The sequence below is a fragment of the Miscanthus floridulus genome, chromosome 1 (genome assembly GCF_019320115.1).
Source record: "Miscanthus floridulus cultivar M001 chromosome 1, ASM1932011v1, whole genome shotgun sequence".
In the NCBI taxonomy this organism is placed as follows: domain Eukaryota; kingdom Viridiplantae; phylum Streptophyta; class Magnoliopsida; order Poales; family Poaceae; genus Miscanthus; species Miscanthus floridulus.
The window spans coordinates 143,971,564-143,989,497 of record NC_089580.1 but is presented as its reverse complement, the minus strand read 5'-3'; the positions used below and the strand labels follow the sequence as shown (position 1 = coordinate 143,989,497).

The window sequence follows — 17,934 nt, the reverse complement described above, 5'->3', positions numbered from 1 at the left end:
AGGCGGTACAAAAGCTGCACTACGACAAGCTGCCCCCTCTCAAGGCTTCCACGCGGGTGGCGGAGGTGGCGTGGCCGGGAACAGCTGCGGCACGGCGGAGAATATGCTGTTCTAGTCGACGGTGCCGACGCCGACTCCACGGCCACTGCTGGTGATGGCCACCAGCGCCGCCACGAGGCCGGCGTTGCCCACCAGCGTCGGCTCGGTCTGCCCGAAGGTCATGCGCGAGTTGTTGAACCTGTCGTTGCGGTCCGGCCCGCCCACCATCGCGCCCATGATCACGTTCGGGTTCGCCTTCTTGGTGTCGCGCCACTTGTACCCGCCGGTGCACGAGTACTTGATGCGGTTGTGCGGCGTCGACGCGCCCCGGTGGTGCACGTGCCGCGGGTACTTGTTGCCGAAGCCCACCACGTAGCTCATCTTCCTCGGGTTATCCCCAAGAATGTAGTTGAGCTGCTCAATCATGGAACAGATCACAGACGCCATTGTCAGAATCAGAAACTAGCTAGAGAACGCCACCATGCTCCAAACAATCAGGTAACTTTCCGGCTGACGTCAATTACCTGAGACTTGGCGAACGCACAGAGGTCCTCGTTGGGCATGAAGTTGGGTCTGCAGTTCCACCCGGGGACGTTGATCGCCTCCATGTAGTCGGCGAAGAGAGCGGCGAGGAAGGAGTTGGCGACCACGTACTGCAGCGGCTGCCCCCTACCGTGGTTGAAGAGCGCCAGCCCGCCCCTGGTGAAGTTGAAGGCCCTAAAGCGCCGGAAGTACTTGCACATGTCCAGGCCAGTCTCCTTGTGGTAGCGGAGGAGGGACTGCTCGTAGGGGTAGCCGGGGTTGAGGAACATAAGCAGCCGCGACAGGAGCAGGCCGGCGCCGGGGAGCTTGTTGTCCCAGCTGAACACGGACAAGTCGAGGACGTCGTAGAAGGCCTTGGCGCGCTCCGCGAGCTGAGGGTCGGTGGCGAAGCTCACGTAGCTGGTGTTGCCGGTGGCGTAGTACATCCACGCGGCGCCCTAGACGTACTCGTCCCAGACGAGTCGAGCCAGATGAGGAGAGCGAGAGCAGTCAATACCGGTCAACACGGCCTCCACCTCTAATTCCAACGGCAAGGGGCAACTGAGGTCATTTGCCACAGCGGACCCCACTCGTCAGGACAGCCAAACGGCGCAAATCAAACAGAAGGCGGACAGAATGGCGTGAGAGAGAAAAGTTTTTCGAGCTCGGACACTGACGATAGATCGAACTTTTTAGGGACATAGACGATTAGACCATCTTTTTTAATGGCATACAAGTAAAAGACTCATATTTGTTGAACTGAGCAAGCAGCGAGTCCTCACAGACGTTAGACACTCTCACACTCAGACCTCTGCTCTATTTGATCACCTTTGTTGAGGAAATACCTCCGTCGTACACTATCAACATTACTAGTTCGACGCAGCAAAACTCTGGCTCGACGCAGCGCCGTCTCATGTGACGTTTAGGACAGGCTAACGGGCAGCATCAGATATTTAAAAATAAATGGAGTACTAGCTAATGAGTTCTATGACTCCATGTCTCCATCCCTGACCCTGAATCTTGTTCGGTCTATTCAAAGTTCAATTCGCTGAAGAAATGTTTTGTCACAAATATGTTTTGGTTTGAAATGGAGGGAGGTGATAATTGTAGGAGTCTAGGAGAATATTTCAAACGAATTCGGCCCTGCTCGCTGGATTTATAAGCTATATTTTTTTAATCCATAAATAATATTTTCTCTATCAACAAATCAGCCGACGTTACTTTCCGCCATGGCTCGAACGTGCCATTCATTTGTGCGTGCAATGGACTGACCCTAGCTTAGACCTTCGCGTTACGCATCAGGCTTACTGCTTGCAACCCACAGACATTGAGTCTTTTACTTGTATGCCATTAAAAAAGATGGTCTAATCGTCTATGTCCTTAAAAAGTTCGATCTATCGTCAGTGTCCAAGCTCGAAAAACTTTTCTCTCTCACGCCATTCTGTCCGTCTTCTGTTCGATTTGCGCCGTTTGGCTGTCCTGACGAGTGGGGTCCGCTGTGGCAAATGACCTCAATTGCCCCTTGCCGTTGGAATTAGAGGTGGAGGCCGTGTTGACCGGTATTGACCGCTCTCACTCTCCTCATCTGGCTCGACTCCTCCGCTCCCTCCGCTCGACTGCCTGCCCAACCGACCTAGCTGCCTGCCCAGCGGAATCCCTTCTTCATGTCCGGTGGTATAACAAGCCATTGAGGAGAGCAGCTGAGCGCGACGAGCACCTCCACGATGGCCGCCTCGGCCTTGTCCTTGTCCGCTGTCGATGCGGGACCCACAGGATACCCCGCAAGGGAGAGAGAAGATCTAGTCCAACTAGGATTCTTCTCATGTAATCTTAGTAGGAGAACTATTAAGTAATCCTACTAGGAAATCTTATTGCAAACCGACTAGGACTCTGGTCTCCTGACTATATAAAGGAGGGCAGGGCTCCTGAGAGAAGAGGACGACAATTGTACAACACAACACATCACAATCAATCCAACGCAAAGGCTAAACGCCGATTGGACGTAAGGTTATTACTCGATCTACGATCGAGGGCCTGAACTAGGATAAATCGACTGTCTCTTGCATTAACCATCGAGTTCAGCATACGCCGAAGCCCGAACATACTGCCCCGGGTACCCCCGTGGCAGGCTATCGGTGGTGAAACATCGACAGCTAGCGCGCCAGGTAGGGGCTTTCGACGACTTTGCATCCGAGAGCTCGATGGACCTCGACAACATGATCTTCCCGACGGGATCAACTTTCATCTTTGGCTCATGGATCTGCGAGGCGGACAACTACGGCAGGCTCCAAAGCCATCTCCTCAAAGATCCGGATCAGCATGAAGAATTTCCTATTTCGACAACTACGACGGATCAGCTCACCAGAAGATTCGCGCAGCTCATAATATCATATTCAAATAAGATTTCACGGCTACGCGCATCCGACTCGAATTCAAGCTCCATGTCCAAGATGAAGTCTTATTCGAGTGCTTTTAAGAAACCGAGTTCTTTTTTGGCAGGATTCCAGAGCACAACCCAAAACAACTCGGATTACCCTCAGAGTTCTTTCAAAAAGTCGAGTTCTTTTCCATTTGGGCTCGACAACACAGCAAAATCCTATCAAGGACAGATCGAAAGGTCTTTCAATCCAATACTTGGGATACTATCAAGGACAGATCGAAAGGTCTTTCAATCCAATACTTGGGATACCACTGACAGGAGCCCAGGAGGGTCTCGTGCTAACAATAACATCGCAAGACTGTATCATCCACTGGCCAGGTTCCATTCCTGAAGATAGCGGAACCCAACTAGTCGGCACAACAACAACAGCTATTCTACCTTACCAAGAAGGAGACTTGATTTATGACATCGAGGCGTCTACTGAAGTCATCAGCAACTCTGACAGTATGAAAACTAACACCAATAACAGAACGGCTCGCGCACGGGAAGTGCTCATGATTCGACGTCCTCGGTCACCATTAAACCCCCCAGAAGCACCCGATGTCAGGTCATCAGATGAATCAGAATCCAACATATCACCCTTTGCCCAGGGCTACGATGGAGAAACCGAGAGTCAGAGACAAGCTAGAGAAAGGAAAAAACAAGTTGAAGCAAGGGCGCCAACACCGCGCTAGGCAGCGCAGAGAAGCCTAGATCAGATACGAGTTAGATTTGGCTGAATACGATAAAAAAAAATCACAACAAGAAGCCGAAGAAAGACGCACGGTGAATACACCTTACGATAAGATTCGAGAAGCATTAGAAGAACTCAGGGCAACCTCACATCACGGAGAGAAGTACGAACAGCTCCAGGACTTGCTCCGGTCGACGATCCCAAGAACGCATGAAGAGAGAGCCCGATCGAGACTACCTGCTAGATCAACAACCCGCAGGCAAGAAGATCAAAATCAAAGGAAGTCCGCTTTCGAAAGACTTAGGCCAAGTGGAAGCCATAGCGGAGAAAGTAGGAAGAAACATAATCAAGGCCACCAATTTGAACAACCAAGGAAGACCAGGAGTAGAGTGCCTACCCAGACAGCCTCGCAGACTTATTCCCCATCAAAACAACACTTGGCCAGAAGAAGGAGCCGAATCCGAATTCAAAGAAGCCGGAGCGCACGACAGATTCCCCTGTTTCACGAACAGGTTGGCATCAGTACGATTACCTCACAAATTCAAACCATCTAATCACTCCAAGTATGATGGCAAAACCGAACCAAGGCAATGGCTCAGAATATATTCACAATCAATTGAACTAGCCGGAGGAGACGACGATATCAAAACCTTGTTCTTTCCCATGGCACTAGAAACTATGCCCCTCCAATGGTTCGACAAGTTAAATCCAGGATCTATCAGAAATTAGGAGGACTTGCAAAGAGCTTTTTGTGAAAATTTTGTAGGAATCATTACACACCCAATCACTCATGCAGAACTGAAAGGACTCAAGCAAAAGGGAGGCGAAAGTCTCAGAAATTACTATCGACGATTCGGCGAACTACGGGCTCAAGTGCATGACATCACTGAACGAGAAGTAATTGAAGCTTTCTCTCACGGAATCATGGCTAGGTGGCAATTTCAAGATTTCTGCAAAGAAAATCCAAGAAACAATGAAGAATTCAGGCGAACAGTGGAAAAGATGATTACTGTAGAAGAAAAAACACGAGAGAGGTTTCCGGAGAGAAGCAACCAGGACAACCCGGACAAGCAAAATTATCAAAATAGCAGACATCAAGAAAGGAAACGTAGACCAGACAATACCGTGGCAATGGCCGACAAATCAAAGAAGTTTTCCAAACCCAGAAGATATGATGACATTGAAAACATACGTTGCCCATTGCACCCTAATGGGAGGCACACCATCGGAAATTGTTACACTTTCAATGATTGATACGCAAGAAAAGATAGTAAGGAGAACACCAAAGAGGACAATAAAAAAAAAGATGAAGACAACCACGAGGACAAAGGATTCCAAAAACCCAGGGGAACGGTAGCAGTGATCTTCTTAGGGGCTCCAGATTGCAGAAGCAAACATCAAGAAAAACTAGCACTACGGACTATCATGACAGCAAAACCAGCTACACCCAGATATCTCAATTGGTCACAGTATCCTATCCAATTTACCAGAGAAGACCAATGGACTAGCGTGGGAAACGCAGGCCATTATCCACTGGTTCTAGATCCAACTATTGCTGGTATGACTGTCACCAAAGTATTAATCGATGGGGGAGTCGGACTCAACATCATCTTTTCGGAAACACTAAGGAAGATGGGACTACAACTCGCCGGGATGATCACACCAACAAGCACACCTTTTTACGGAATAGTACCCGGCAAAGCAGCCATGCCGCTCGGACAAATTACTCTACCAGTCACTTTTGGAACACCCTCAAACTACCGTACGGAATTCATCAAATTTGAGGTGGCGGACTTTGAGTCATCATACCACGCGATTCTTGGACGACCAGCACTAGCGAAATTCATGGCGATACCGCATTACCCGTATTTATTGCTCAAGATGCCAGGGCCTAATGGAGTACTTTCCCTTCGAAGTGACCTGAAACGCGCCTTTGACTGCGATGTTCAAGCAATCCAGATTGCAGCCAGAGCACAAGATGACCAAAGTAGAAAAGAAATAGCCACAATTGCTACAGAGATAAGCCAAGAAGAATTAGAAATACCGGCTAAAAAGCCCAGCATCATCACGCCACCAAAAGAAGCCGACGTCAAGCAGATCGACCTGGGTACTGGCGATACCTCCAAGACGGCCACTATTAGTGCTCACCTCTCGGCAAAATAGGAACGCGCGCTCACCAACTTTCTTCGGGACAACAAAGATATCTTCGCTTGGAAGCCGGCCGACATGCCAGGGGTCCCAAGAGAGTTGGCTGAGCACAGAATTGATGTTAATGAAAGCTCCAAGCCTATAAAGCAACGGCTACGACGATTCTCACCCGACAAAAAAGCAGCGATTAAAAAAGAAATCACAAAACTGATGGCAGCCGGATTCATCAGAGAAATCCTTCATCCAGACTGGCTAGCAAACCCGGTCCTTGTGCAGAAGAAGAACACAAACGAGTGGCGTATGTGCATTGACTACACAGATCTCAACAAACATTGCCCAAAAGATCCGTTCGGGCTACCACGCATTGACCAGATAGTCGACTCAACAGCAGGGTCTGCACTATTATCCTTTCTCGATTGCTATTCAGGGTATCACCAGATCGCATTAAAAGAACAAGACCAGAGCAAGATATCTTTTATTACTCCGTTTGGTGCTTACTGTTACAAGACCATGTCGTTTGGACTAAAGAACGCCGGTGCCACATACCAAAGAGCTATCCAAACTTGCCTTGGGGATCAAATCGGTGAAAATGTGGAGGCATACGTGGATGATGTAGTGGTGAAAACAAAGAACCCAGACACTATGATTGAAGATTTAGAGCAAACATTCGAAAACTTGAAGAGATGGAGATGGAAGTTGAACCCAAATAAATATGTATTCGAAGTTCCTTCAGGACAACTACTCGGATTTCTAGTCAGTCAGCGCGGGATTGAAGCCAGCACCAAGCAAATTCGAGCTATAACAGAAATGGGTCCACCTAGAAGTATCAAAGATGTACATAAACTAACAGGATGCATGGCGGCCCTCAACCGTTTCATATCAAGACTCGGCGAAAAGGGGTTACCTTTCTTTAAACTACTAAAGAAGACAGACAAGTTTGAATGGACAAAGGAGGCCGACGAAGCCTTCAAGAAACTTAAGGCATACCTCACATCCTCACCAATTCTCACACCCCCAAGGAAAGACGAAGACATGATGTTATACATTGCGGCGACTACTGCTGTGGTCAGCACGGTAGTAGTCGTAGAAAGAGAAGAAGAAGAACGCGTGTATAAAGTACAACGACCTGTATATTACATCAGCAAAGTATTATCTGAATCAAAGATACGGTACCCGCATGTACAAAAACTACTCTACGCCCTATTAATCACTTCACGCAAGCTTCGCCACTATTTTGAAAGCCACCAGATCACAATAGTGACAGACTTCCCGCTCGGAGACATCTTACACAACAGAGATGCAACGGGACGCATATCAAAGTGGGTAGTCGAACTCGGAGCTCTTAACATCAATTTCACCCCGCGGAAGGCAATCAAATCTCAAGCCCTTGCCGATTTTGTGGCCGAGTGGACAGAGATTCAACAGCCTTTATCAGATACAATCCTTAACCACTAGAAGATGTACTTTGATGGGTCACTCAAACTAGGCGGAGCCGGTGCAGGCGTCCTCCTCATTTCCCCAGAAGGAAAACAACTCAAGTACGTCCTTCAGATATTATGGCAAGCTACAAATAACGAAGCAGAATATGAAGCCCTCATCCACGGGCTACGAGTGGCAATTACCCTCGGAATAAAAAGATTACTCGTATACGGCGATTCAGCAGTAGTCATCAACCAAGTCAACAAAGATTGAGATTGCACCAAAGAAAACATGGGTGCTTACTGTGCTGAAATACGGAAACTTGAAAAACATTTCCAAGGATTAGAAATTTTACACGTCCTACGCGATTCCAACATTGCAGCAGATGTCCTTGCCAAGCTCGGATCAGACAGAGCGAAGGTTCCACCCGGCGTGTTCATAGAAGAGCTATCAGTTCCCTCTATCAAACAACCCGATGAAACAACACATGAAATTCAGGCTAAAAGCGTTCAGATCTTGGTAATCAACACTTCATGGAGCCAAGTTTTCATCGACTATATCAAAGAAAACAAATTGCCAGCAGATAAGGCAGAAGCCACCCAAGTTGTTCGCAGAAGCAAAAACTACGTTCTAGTAGGAGATAGACTTTACAGAAGAGCAGCATCATCAGGAGTACTCCTAAAATGTGTCTCATTTGAAGAAGGTAAAGAGATCCTAGACGAAATACACTCAGGTTGCTGTAGAAATCATGCCGCCTCAAGGACACTGGTTGGCAAAGCATTTCGCACCGGATTCTACTGGCCAACCGCTTTGAAAGACGCAGAAGAGCTTGTCAGAAAATGCAAAGGTTGCCAAATGTTTGCAAGACAAGCCCATGTACCAGCTCACAATCTTATCTACATCCCACCCGCTTGGCCTTTTTCCTACTGGGGGCTGGATCAAGTAGGACCCCTGAAGAAAGCAAAAGGCGGCTTCGAGTACATCTTCGTAGCAATCGACAAGTTCACTAAGTGGATTGAATACAAACCACTCGCGAAATACAGCGCAACCAAAGTAGTCGAGTTCATCCAAGACATTATGCACCGCTTCGGCATGCCCAATCGAATCATCACAGATCTAGGCTCCCCCTTCACAGCTACAGAATTCAAGAGCTGGGCACAAGACTGTGGTTTCAGTATAGACTATGCGTTTGTTGCACATCCAGAAGCCAACGGATAAGTAGAAAGGGCTAATGGACTCATACTAGCTGGATTAAAACCAAGGTTATACGAAGAACTAGTGGACTATGGGTCCAAATGGATTGAAGAATTAACAAAAGTAGTATGGGGGCTACGAACTCAAATAAGCAGAGCAACAGGCTACTCACCCTTCTTCCTAGTTTACAGGTCAGAGGCCGTACTGCCCGCCGACTTGATCTGGACATCACCAAAGATAGAACAATACGATGAAGGAGAAGCAGAACACACAAGAAGATTAGAACTCGACAGCTCAGAAGAAGTCAGAGTAAACGCTACCCTCCAATCAGCCAGATACCTACAAGGTTTAAGACGGCACTACAACAAGAGTACCCATCCTCGATCACTACAAGTCGGAGACTTAGTGCTAAGAAGGATACAAAAAACTGACGGACGACATAAGCTACTCAGTCCATGGGAAGGTCCGTTCATTGTCACAAAAGTCACTGGACCAGGCACATACAAGTTAATAACCGAAGATGGAAAAGAAGTCAGCAATACATGGCACATCAGCCAGCTAAGAAGATTCTACGCGTAAAAACAACTCAAGAAAAAACAGATATGCAAGCCACAAGGGACCAACGCTCACAATTGACGAAGGACAATATTCTTCAACAACATATGTATTAGTTTATATTCATGATCAATAAAGATGATATTCATCTACAGCATGTCTTGTCATGATTTTCAACGAGTTGTTTTCATGAAACAAAAAGCAAAATGGCTGAAAACATGCCTGAGCATCCCGGCCGAGAGCAAAATAGCTGAAAAGACGCTTGAGCCCGCCGATGAGGGTAGCTAAAAGCTAACACCCGAAACAAAAAGCAAAATGGCTGAAAACATGCCTGAGCATCCCGGCCGAGAGCAAAACAGCTGAAAAGACGCTTGAGCCCGCCGATGAGGGTAGCTAAAAGTTAACATCCGAAACAAAAAGCAAAATGGCTGAAAACATGCCTGAGCATCCCGGCCGAGAGCAAAATAGCTGAAAAGACGCTTGAGCCCGCCGATGAGGGTAGCTAAAAGCTAACACCCGAAACAAAAAGCAAAATGGCTGAAAACATGCCTGAGCATCCTGGCCGAGAGCAAAACAGCTGAAAAGACGCTTGAGCCCGCCGATGAGGGTAGCTAAAAGCTAACACCCGAAACAAAAAGCAAAATGGCTGAAAACATGCCTGAGCATCCCGGACGAGAGCAAAATAGCTGAAAAGACGCTTGAGCCCGCCAATGAGGGTAGCTAAAAGCTAACACCCGAAACAAAAAGCAAAATGGCTGAAAACATGCCTGAGCATCCCGGCCGAGAGCAAAATAGCTGAAAAGACGCTTGAGCCCGCCGATGAGGGTAGCTAAAAGCTAACACCCAAAACAAAAAGCAAAATGGCTGAAAACATGCCTGAGCATCCCGGACGAGAGCAAAATAGCTGAAAAGACGCTTGAGCAAACCAATGAGGGTAGCTAAAAGCTAACACCTAAAACTAGTCGATCGAAATTGAACTTCAAAAGACCCTCCAGCTCTTCGTTCCGAAAAGCAAGAGGCTCGGGGGCTACATCCAGATAGGAATACTTTTTCCTCAGAAAAGCACAAGCGCCACTCAAAAAAGCATTCGGATGCCGAAGTTCGTCAAGGCAACATTCTATGCCGAGTCGTTTTTACATAGCGCGGACGAAAGATATCAACACAAAGATTTACATCTAACAAGTCATAGCGTGGACAAAGCACTCGACGGATCACAAAATAGAAAGAAAAGAAAAGTACTCGACAAATCGAGGAGTCTCGTCAAGATAACGCACAGAGTTGTTTTGCGGAGCAGAGACGAAAACAGGACAAAGTACTCAGCAAGTCAAGTAACTTCGACCACACCCAGGCAAAGAATACATCAACGAAAATAAAGAATCTTCATTTAAAGAAGAGTGTAATATTACAAGGGGATGGTCAATCGGATCAGGCATTGTCATCAGAAAGGGAAATGTCAATATTTAGACTGTCTACAACTCTACTGGCTAAACCTTCGACCTTAAGCTCCATCCTCTCAACAGTGTCAAGGTATTCCTGGCTTTCAGCTTCCTCTGCTATCTTGGACAGAGGCGCCTCTGGAGCAAGGACCCGGACCTGGGCCAGCACATTCTTGGTACATACTTGAGCACACTTCTTCGCGAACTCTTGGAAACGAGTCAGAATCCAGGGAATGAACTGCGCCCAAGATTGCCTGTCATCCGCTGGAGTCCGGAGAACATCGGCTACTGAACGAAAAGATTTCCACAAAATGTTCCAATTTTCAGTAGCCGTCGCCAGCTTCCCGGACAAGCCTTCAATAGTTTTTTGGGCCTGCACAAGATCTCTGTCAGCTCCGCGCCTAATCAGCTTAGCAAGGGCGAGTTCTTCCTCAGCATGAGTAATTACCTCCTCAGCCTTATTATGACTAGAGCGGACAAGAGCCTTTATTTCATCGATACTCTCCGAGAGCTTCTGCTTCTCAACTCGGAGAACTAGACAAGACACCCAAGAACAAGTCAGCGAAAAAAGAAGTCAAAATACAAGAAGAAACAGGCAGAACCCGCAGCACCTTTGCATTCATTCTTCGCAGACTCCACCGCGGCGTCTCTCTGCTTCTCCGTCTCCACAACCCGGGCACGAAGGGTCTTCTCCTTTTGGTGCATTTGACGCTCTATCTCCAACTCAGCCTGGAGAAGGTCGAGATCGGCTTTCAGAGCGTCCACCTCAGAAGACAACTTTCTCTCATTCTCAGATGAGAAAAAGAAGCCAGAATGATCACGAGAGAAAGACTGAGCAAAAAGGGGCAAAGAGAAACAAGGCGTAAGGACAGAAGAAAAACAAGCACGCAAAAAAGGAGTGGCAGTAAAACCTACCTGGAGCTTTTCACCAAAAGAAGTCGCGAGGGTCAACAAGCTCCCCCAAGCTGTGGTCAGCTCCGATAACCAATGGGTGGCATCGAACTGCTGCACCACGTCACCGGAAAAAGAGGGACCGCCGGAAGCAAGAGAAGGAGAAGGAGAGGCCAGCTGGGGCGAAGAAGGAGCGACCAAAGCAACCTCCAGGGAAGCCGGAGCCAAACCTTTAGAAGGACCCGACACGACGGCCACAGTCACCTCCGGAGCGGCCAAGTCCACAACTTCGCTAGGTAGCTCCGAAGCCCCCGCAGCAACTTCATCAACAGAATGTTGTGAGTCCTGAGGCTCGGAACTCATTGGCACGGCAGGAGGCAGAGAAGAAGTCGATGAAGAAACGAGAGAAGACGAAACACTAAAAAGTGATAACAGGAAGCACCAATAAGAACCAGAAGAAGGAAGATAGAAGCCAAAAAGATAAAAGCCAGAATTTACTCACCCGACCACTTTCTTCTTCGCGAAGCCAAAAGAAGGCCTCGTAGGGGGAACCACGACGGCGAAAACATCCCCGCCACCCGGCGACGGGAGCGGGATAGCCGACAACAGAGCCGCGGAAGAAGCTGGGGCTGGAGCCGTGGAAGAACTCCGCACTGGAGGAGCGGTAGAGCTCGGGACAGAGGCTACCAAAGAACTCGACACTGGAGCTTCAGAAGAAGTCGGTGCGGGAGCCTCGGAAGGACTCACACCCGACCTCCGATTACTTCAAAAAATTCAAGACTAAAAGTCAAGACGAAGAAGAGAAATTCAATGCGACAGGAATATGGAAAACAACTCACCGCCACATGATGAGGGGTACTTCATCATCCTCTTCTTCCTCAGCCAAGGAAACCAGAGCACCTGCTGAAAAGAGGATAAAAAGTACTCGGTTCAAGAGAGAAACAGGAAAATAAAGGAACAAAGAGTATTAAATGTGCTCACCTAAGAGCATGCTAGCAACAACTGGAGTACCTGAGGGAGTACTTGGTTTGCAAGGCTTCTTGGAGACAGGCAGGCCAGATGAAGACCCATCCGTTCGCCCCCTCTTCGGGACACTGCGAGGACCGCGAGGGACTAGACGAGGAACATATTCTCCATATACGTCAACAAATCCGGAAGAAACCCCAGGAAGGGCGATAGAGGTTTGGGACTTACTAATTGTAGAAGTTCCAGCAAGTTTATCCCCAGTCTCCGCCACAGCGGGGAGAGCATCAAGAGGGATCGGGTCAACAAAGTTCCGCCCAAGCTCCTGCAAAAAAGGATAAAACACCGAGACAAAGAAAAGCTAAGCAAGAACAGATGCAGCAAGAGTACATAAAGTACTCAAACAAAAAGATAGACAACTCACAGCTGGGGGCGGGTTGTTAGCTGAGAACTCGGAGACAGCAGGAGGAATGATGCTCACTCCTTTCAGCATCTTCTGGAGACGCTCGAGTACCTCCTCACCGGTCAGCTCAAGAGCTGGGACCATGCGTGAAGGATCCTCGGCCCTAGAATACTCGAAGCCAAGGTGCTCCTGCTCTTTCAAAGGTTGAACCCGGCGACGAAGAAAGCTCGAAACAATACCGAAGCCGGTCAAACCCTGTTGTTTCAGCATACTAATCCTATCAAGGAGTGGCTGGATCACTTGAATCTCAGCAAGTGACTCAAGTTTCTTGTCCCATCGGTCATTTACCACAGGACCAGATCCAGAGTGAACGACAAGGGAAGGGATCAAATTGGCAGCGTAAAACCACTCGGCACGCCAATCTTTTACAGAATCGACCAGGTCATAGTCAAAAAACTTAATCTTGAGACCCTGACGAAACTGAATCCCGCAACCGCCAAGAACGCTGGTTTCTTCATGGCGGGGTTGAGGTTTCAGACGAAAGAAAAAGCGAAAAAGAGATAGAGAAGGAGGGATTCCAAGGAAAGCTTCACAAAGATGAACGAAAACAGAAAGATGGAGAACGGCATTGGGGGTTAGATGGTTCAGACTAACCCCAAAATAACCAAGAAACTGATGAAGGAAGGCGGAAGCAGGAAGGCAAAGTCCGGCGCGGACAAAGGAAACGAAGAGGACAATCTCACCAGGACCCGGAGCTGGAACCCGATGCTCGCCCGGAACTCTCCATTCAGCGATGACTTTACTTTGGATCAAGCCGTCGCTAACGAGCTCGTGCAGCTGGTCTTCGCTTGTTGTTGGAGCCGGCCAAACCTTCTGAGCAGCCCTCATGGCCACGAACTCCTGGTTTTCGATCAAAGAAAGGGATGACTCCTCGTCCACGAAGGTCGCCTGAGACTTGCTTGCGGTTTTCTTCTTTCCCATGGACTGGCGGAAGCAAAGAAGGCACTAAGGAAAATGAAGCTAGGATGATGGTGCTCGGGTGACAGCGACGATGACGGCGGTGGATTTCTGAAAGCTAGGGTTTAAAGGCAAGAGCTAGGCAGCAAGGGAAAGGAAGATAAAAGGTCTTTATATAGATTTTTCAGTAATAAAAACGGCCCACAAGGCCCGTTAAAACACTGTGTGAGAACGCAACGGTCCATTTACCGACGCAGCTAAAATGACGGAGGGCACAAATCCACACAACGGTACAAACCAACGGGCAGATTTCAGACTTATCCGTCCAGCACCACGGCAGGGCTATCAGATCGCTACAAGAACAACTCGTCGAACCAAGAAGAAAGAAAGGGCTACCTCACAAGGAACGAAGGAACCCGGTTATCTAAGAAAGAACTCAGTAATCTCATGAACGACAGGGATCACAGCAGAAAAGTAAAAGACAACTCAGAAGACAAGATTCGTTACATTACAAGTGACTTCAAAAATAGAAGATTACAAATCTTACAAGACCCAACGAACTCGGCACCACAAAAAGCAAAGTAGCAAAGAGGAACACGGACACGGCTAGGCTCTGGAACGACTACGTGTCCCAAATTGCTACTCGGAAGGACAAACCGCCATCAGCTACACTGTTTTCTTCAAAGGACGGACCCAGTGCATCCAAGGCGAAAATCGGCAGCACGGCAAGACAACATGGAGCAGAGAAGGCCGGCGGACATCTGTCTATCCAAGACCGATGTGATGCTGGATATGATGTTGATCTGCACCAGACAGTCTCAGGACAGGCGACGAGGATCAACCCAGAACTGCCCGATGAAGAAACGAAGCCCACATCACAAGACTTCCTCCAACTACCGCCACGTACATCCTGGCACAATGCTGTCGCGGGATTAGCCTACCTCTAATCCCTATCACAAGACTTCCTCCAGCTACGACAAGACACACAGGAACTACAAAATATGCCCAGGGGCTGCTCTACTTCACAAACTACCATGTTCATGACCACGAAGGTTTCAACAGAATGTCCAATGGATGAAAACAAGCACTCCGAAACAGTATTTATAGACCAAAGGAGCGGCGCACATGGACTAGGAGTACCAACGAAATAAGCCTAACAAAGGACACAGTGAAAAGATAGGACTCAATAATGGATGACTCAGGCGAGAGGAAACAATACTCGAAGACGGGCATATTCGGAAGAATATACCAGCACAGTACAACCCGTGAACAAAAGGCATTTACACTCAACCACCACCATACAACTACATCTAACAACAGCAGACTATTAAAGAATACGCCAAGACCTCGCATCCGAGTTCTTCCTGAACAAAACAACACGGATATACGCTCGGGGGCTCGGCCAGCATCATAGCTTAATCAACACTAAGCTAGGGAGCTCGGCCTTCATTTCAACTACTCCCGGAGGCTCGGAACCAAAGACAAAGGACCAAGAATACAAGATACTCAAGACTACAACGACGACGACACATCAAGACTCTTCTCTTCATCTGACTTCTTTTCTAAAGAGGAGAACTCGGAGAAAGCACGGGGCTGCGGGATACATAGCCCCAGAATTTTTTGAAGACAAGAATCTGGACCCTCCAACTTTTGCAAGCATCCACCCAAAAAGAACCCGGACATAAGCTTAAGCTCAGAGGCTGCATGCCGCGAAACTACTCGGATGATGGTTTAATCCAAGACTAAAGGACCGCTTCGGAAAGATACCGCAAAACTACTCGGATGATGACATAATCCAAGTCTCGGGGACTACTTCAGAACACAAATTTTCAAACAACATAAAGGTTCAAGACCCTCCAACTTTTTGTTCCAAATAGCAAGAGGCTCGGGGGCTACACTCAGTGAGTGCACTTTTTCTTCGAAAAAGCGCACGTCACCAAAAGACTTCCCCAACACAGACCACTTCAAGACATTACGACAAAAAGAACCCGGAACGAGCCATATTCGAGTTCTTTTTTATAAAGCTTCAACGAACAATCAGAGCAACTTCAAGATAAGATCCTCTAGCTCCTTGTTCCAAATAGCAAGAGGCTCGGGGGCTACAACCAGATGGATATACTTTTTCTTCAAAAAGCACTCACCACTCGAAGATCCCAAAAAGCACTACAAGGTTTCACTCCAGAAAGCACTCGGATGACATTTTGTTCCTACTCAACAAGACTTGAAGGAGCAAAGCGAGACTTTCAGAGCTCAACCATGAAGTGCTCGGGGGCTTGTCGATGCGGGACCCACAGGATACCCCGCAAGGGAGAGAGAAGATCTAGTCCAACTAGGATTCTTCCCATGTAATCTTAGTAGGAGAACTATTAAGTAATCCTACTAGGAAATCTCATTGCAAACAGACTAGGACTCTGGCCTCCTGACTATATAAAGGAGGGCAGGGCTCCTGAGAGAAGAGGACGACAATTGTACAACACAACACATCACAATCAATCCAATGCAAAGGCTAAACGCCGACTGGACGTAAGGTTATTACTCGATCTACGATCGAGGGCCTGAACCAGGATAAATCGACTGTCTCTTGCGTTAACCATCGAGTTCAGCATACGCCGAAGCCCGAACATACTGCCCCGGGTACCCCCGTGGCAGGCTATCGATGGTGAAACATCGACATCCGCCCACCGTAGCGTCTGCAGCGCGTACACGCGCGGCGCGCCGTCGAACCGGCGCCTCCGGTCCATGTTCCGCTCTGCCTGCCACTGCACCATGTCGCGCGCCATTGGGCCCAGCCACGCCATGATGCGGTCCACGGCGTCCTTCCACCCGCGTGCCAGGGCCTCGTCCAGCGGGCCCGGGTCGCGCCACCACTCCCGGAGCTTGGACCGCACCGCCGCGCGGAGCTTCGCGGGGAGCATCTCGTACATCTCGGCGCGCTCCGCGGAGGCCTCCTCCTGGTGGCCTTCGGCCTCCATCCGCAGTAGCTCCTCCGCGGACACGATCACGTTCGCGTACTGCTGGTCCAGCCCCGCGCCGCCGACGATGCTAGGCGGCGCGTCAAGGAGCTTGCGCTAGTTGGAGGGGGACTTCTGCTGGCCCGGCGGGGGATGCCCGATGATCGGGCACGCGTTGCTCGTCATCGGCGGGTGCACGCGGGACGGGCCCTCCCGACGCGTGATCGGCCCGGACGACGCCTTCGCCTTCCCCGATCGCGGGTGCAGCAGCTTCGACAGTCGGGTCTGGACGCTGTCCATGGTGGCCGATGGCAGCGTTGGCGGGAGGCCAGGGACGAATGGGCCGAAGATGGAGCAGATGCGGACGAACACCGCGCAGGCGGCACGCGCCATGAGGCCGACGACCTTCTTGTAGCTCTGGTTCCATAGGGACTCCTCCTTGAGGCGCTTCACCTTGAGCTGCTGCGTCTTGAGCTCCTGCAGGAGCGACTCCGCGCCGGGTGAATCCCCGGCCAGTTGTTGCTGCTGCTGCTGGGCCGCCGCCGCAGCCGCCTGTGGGTGCTGTGGGATCGGGCCGCTGAGGCGGCTCCATCCCCAGACGCTCATCTTCCGCTCGGCGGACTCCAGCTCGTCGAGCGCCTCCATCTCGGAGCAGAGCCTGGCCGTGGCGGCGACGAGGCGCTCCATCTTCTTGGCCTTCACCCTGAGCCCCTTGGCCACGAGCGGGTCGAGGCTCGCATCGGGGGCATCGGCCTTGAGGCAGGCGTAGACGCCGCCGAAGTCGATGCCGCACCGCAGGCCGAGGCGCGCGACGGCGGCTGCCGCGGCGTCCAGCGACACGACCAGCTCGGCGCAGGCCAGCCTGAGGAGGAACGCCTGGTCGGTGGAGTTGAGGTACACCACGCCCGGCGAGCGCATGGCGTCGGAGCGCAGCCGGGAGACCTCCTGGTCCGACAATGACCGGTGCAGCGACAGCAGCTTGGACATGGCCGCCGCCGCCTCGAACGCCAGGATCCCCAGCGACGCCTGCGGGCCCGCCGGCAGCCGCAGGTAGACGGGCAGCCACGGCTTCTGCACAACCATGGGTGAACTATATATGATGAATCCCCCTCGCTCTCTTAGTTCACGATCCTGCAACGCCCCTGCCTGATCGAAGCTCCCCGCCTGCTCTCCTCAATGGCTTGTTATACCACCGGACATGAAGAAGGGATTCCGCTGGGCAGGCAGCTAGGTCGGTTGGGCAGGCAGTCGAGCGGAGGGAGCGGAGGAGTCGAGCCAGATGAGGAGAGCGGTCAATACCGGTCAACATGGCCTACACCTCTAATTCCAACGGCAAGGGGCAA

At 49.8% G+C, this 17,934-nt stretch overlaps 1 protein-coding gene and 1 pseudogene across 1 annotated transcript; both read right to left on the bottom strand.

Moving 5' to 3' along the window:
- Positions 1 to 44: 44 nt before the first annotated feature.
- LOC136496590 (endoglucanase 12-like) lies at positions 45 to 1,136 on the bottom strand. Its single transcript, XM_066492306.1, has 2 exons — positions 564 to 1,136; positions 45 to 453 (listed from the first exon to the last, which is right to left on the bottom strand). Exons 1-2 carry the CDS (start codon positions 1,005 to 1,007, stop codon positions 112 to 114), a joined length of 786 nt encoding a protein of 261 aa, XP_066348403.1. The 5' UTR covers positions 1,008 to 1,136; the 3' UTR covers positions 45 to 111.
- Positions 1,137 to 12,077: 10,941 nt separating this feature from the next.
- On the bottom strand, positions 12,078 to 17,818 carry LOC136464641 (protein PSK SIMULATOR 3-like; annotated as a pseudogene).
- Positions 17,819 to 17,934: the final 116 nt, after the last annotated feature.

Coding starts and splice junctions, on each gene's coding strand:
- LOC136496590 (XM_066492306.1), bottom strand. CDS start 1,007: ATGTACTACGCCACCGGCAACACCAGCTACGTGAGCTTCGCCACCGAC. Junction 454..563: donor GTGCGTTCGCCAAGTCTCAG/GTAATTGACGTC, acceptor ATGATTGAGCAG/CTCAACTACATTCTTGGGGA.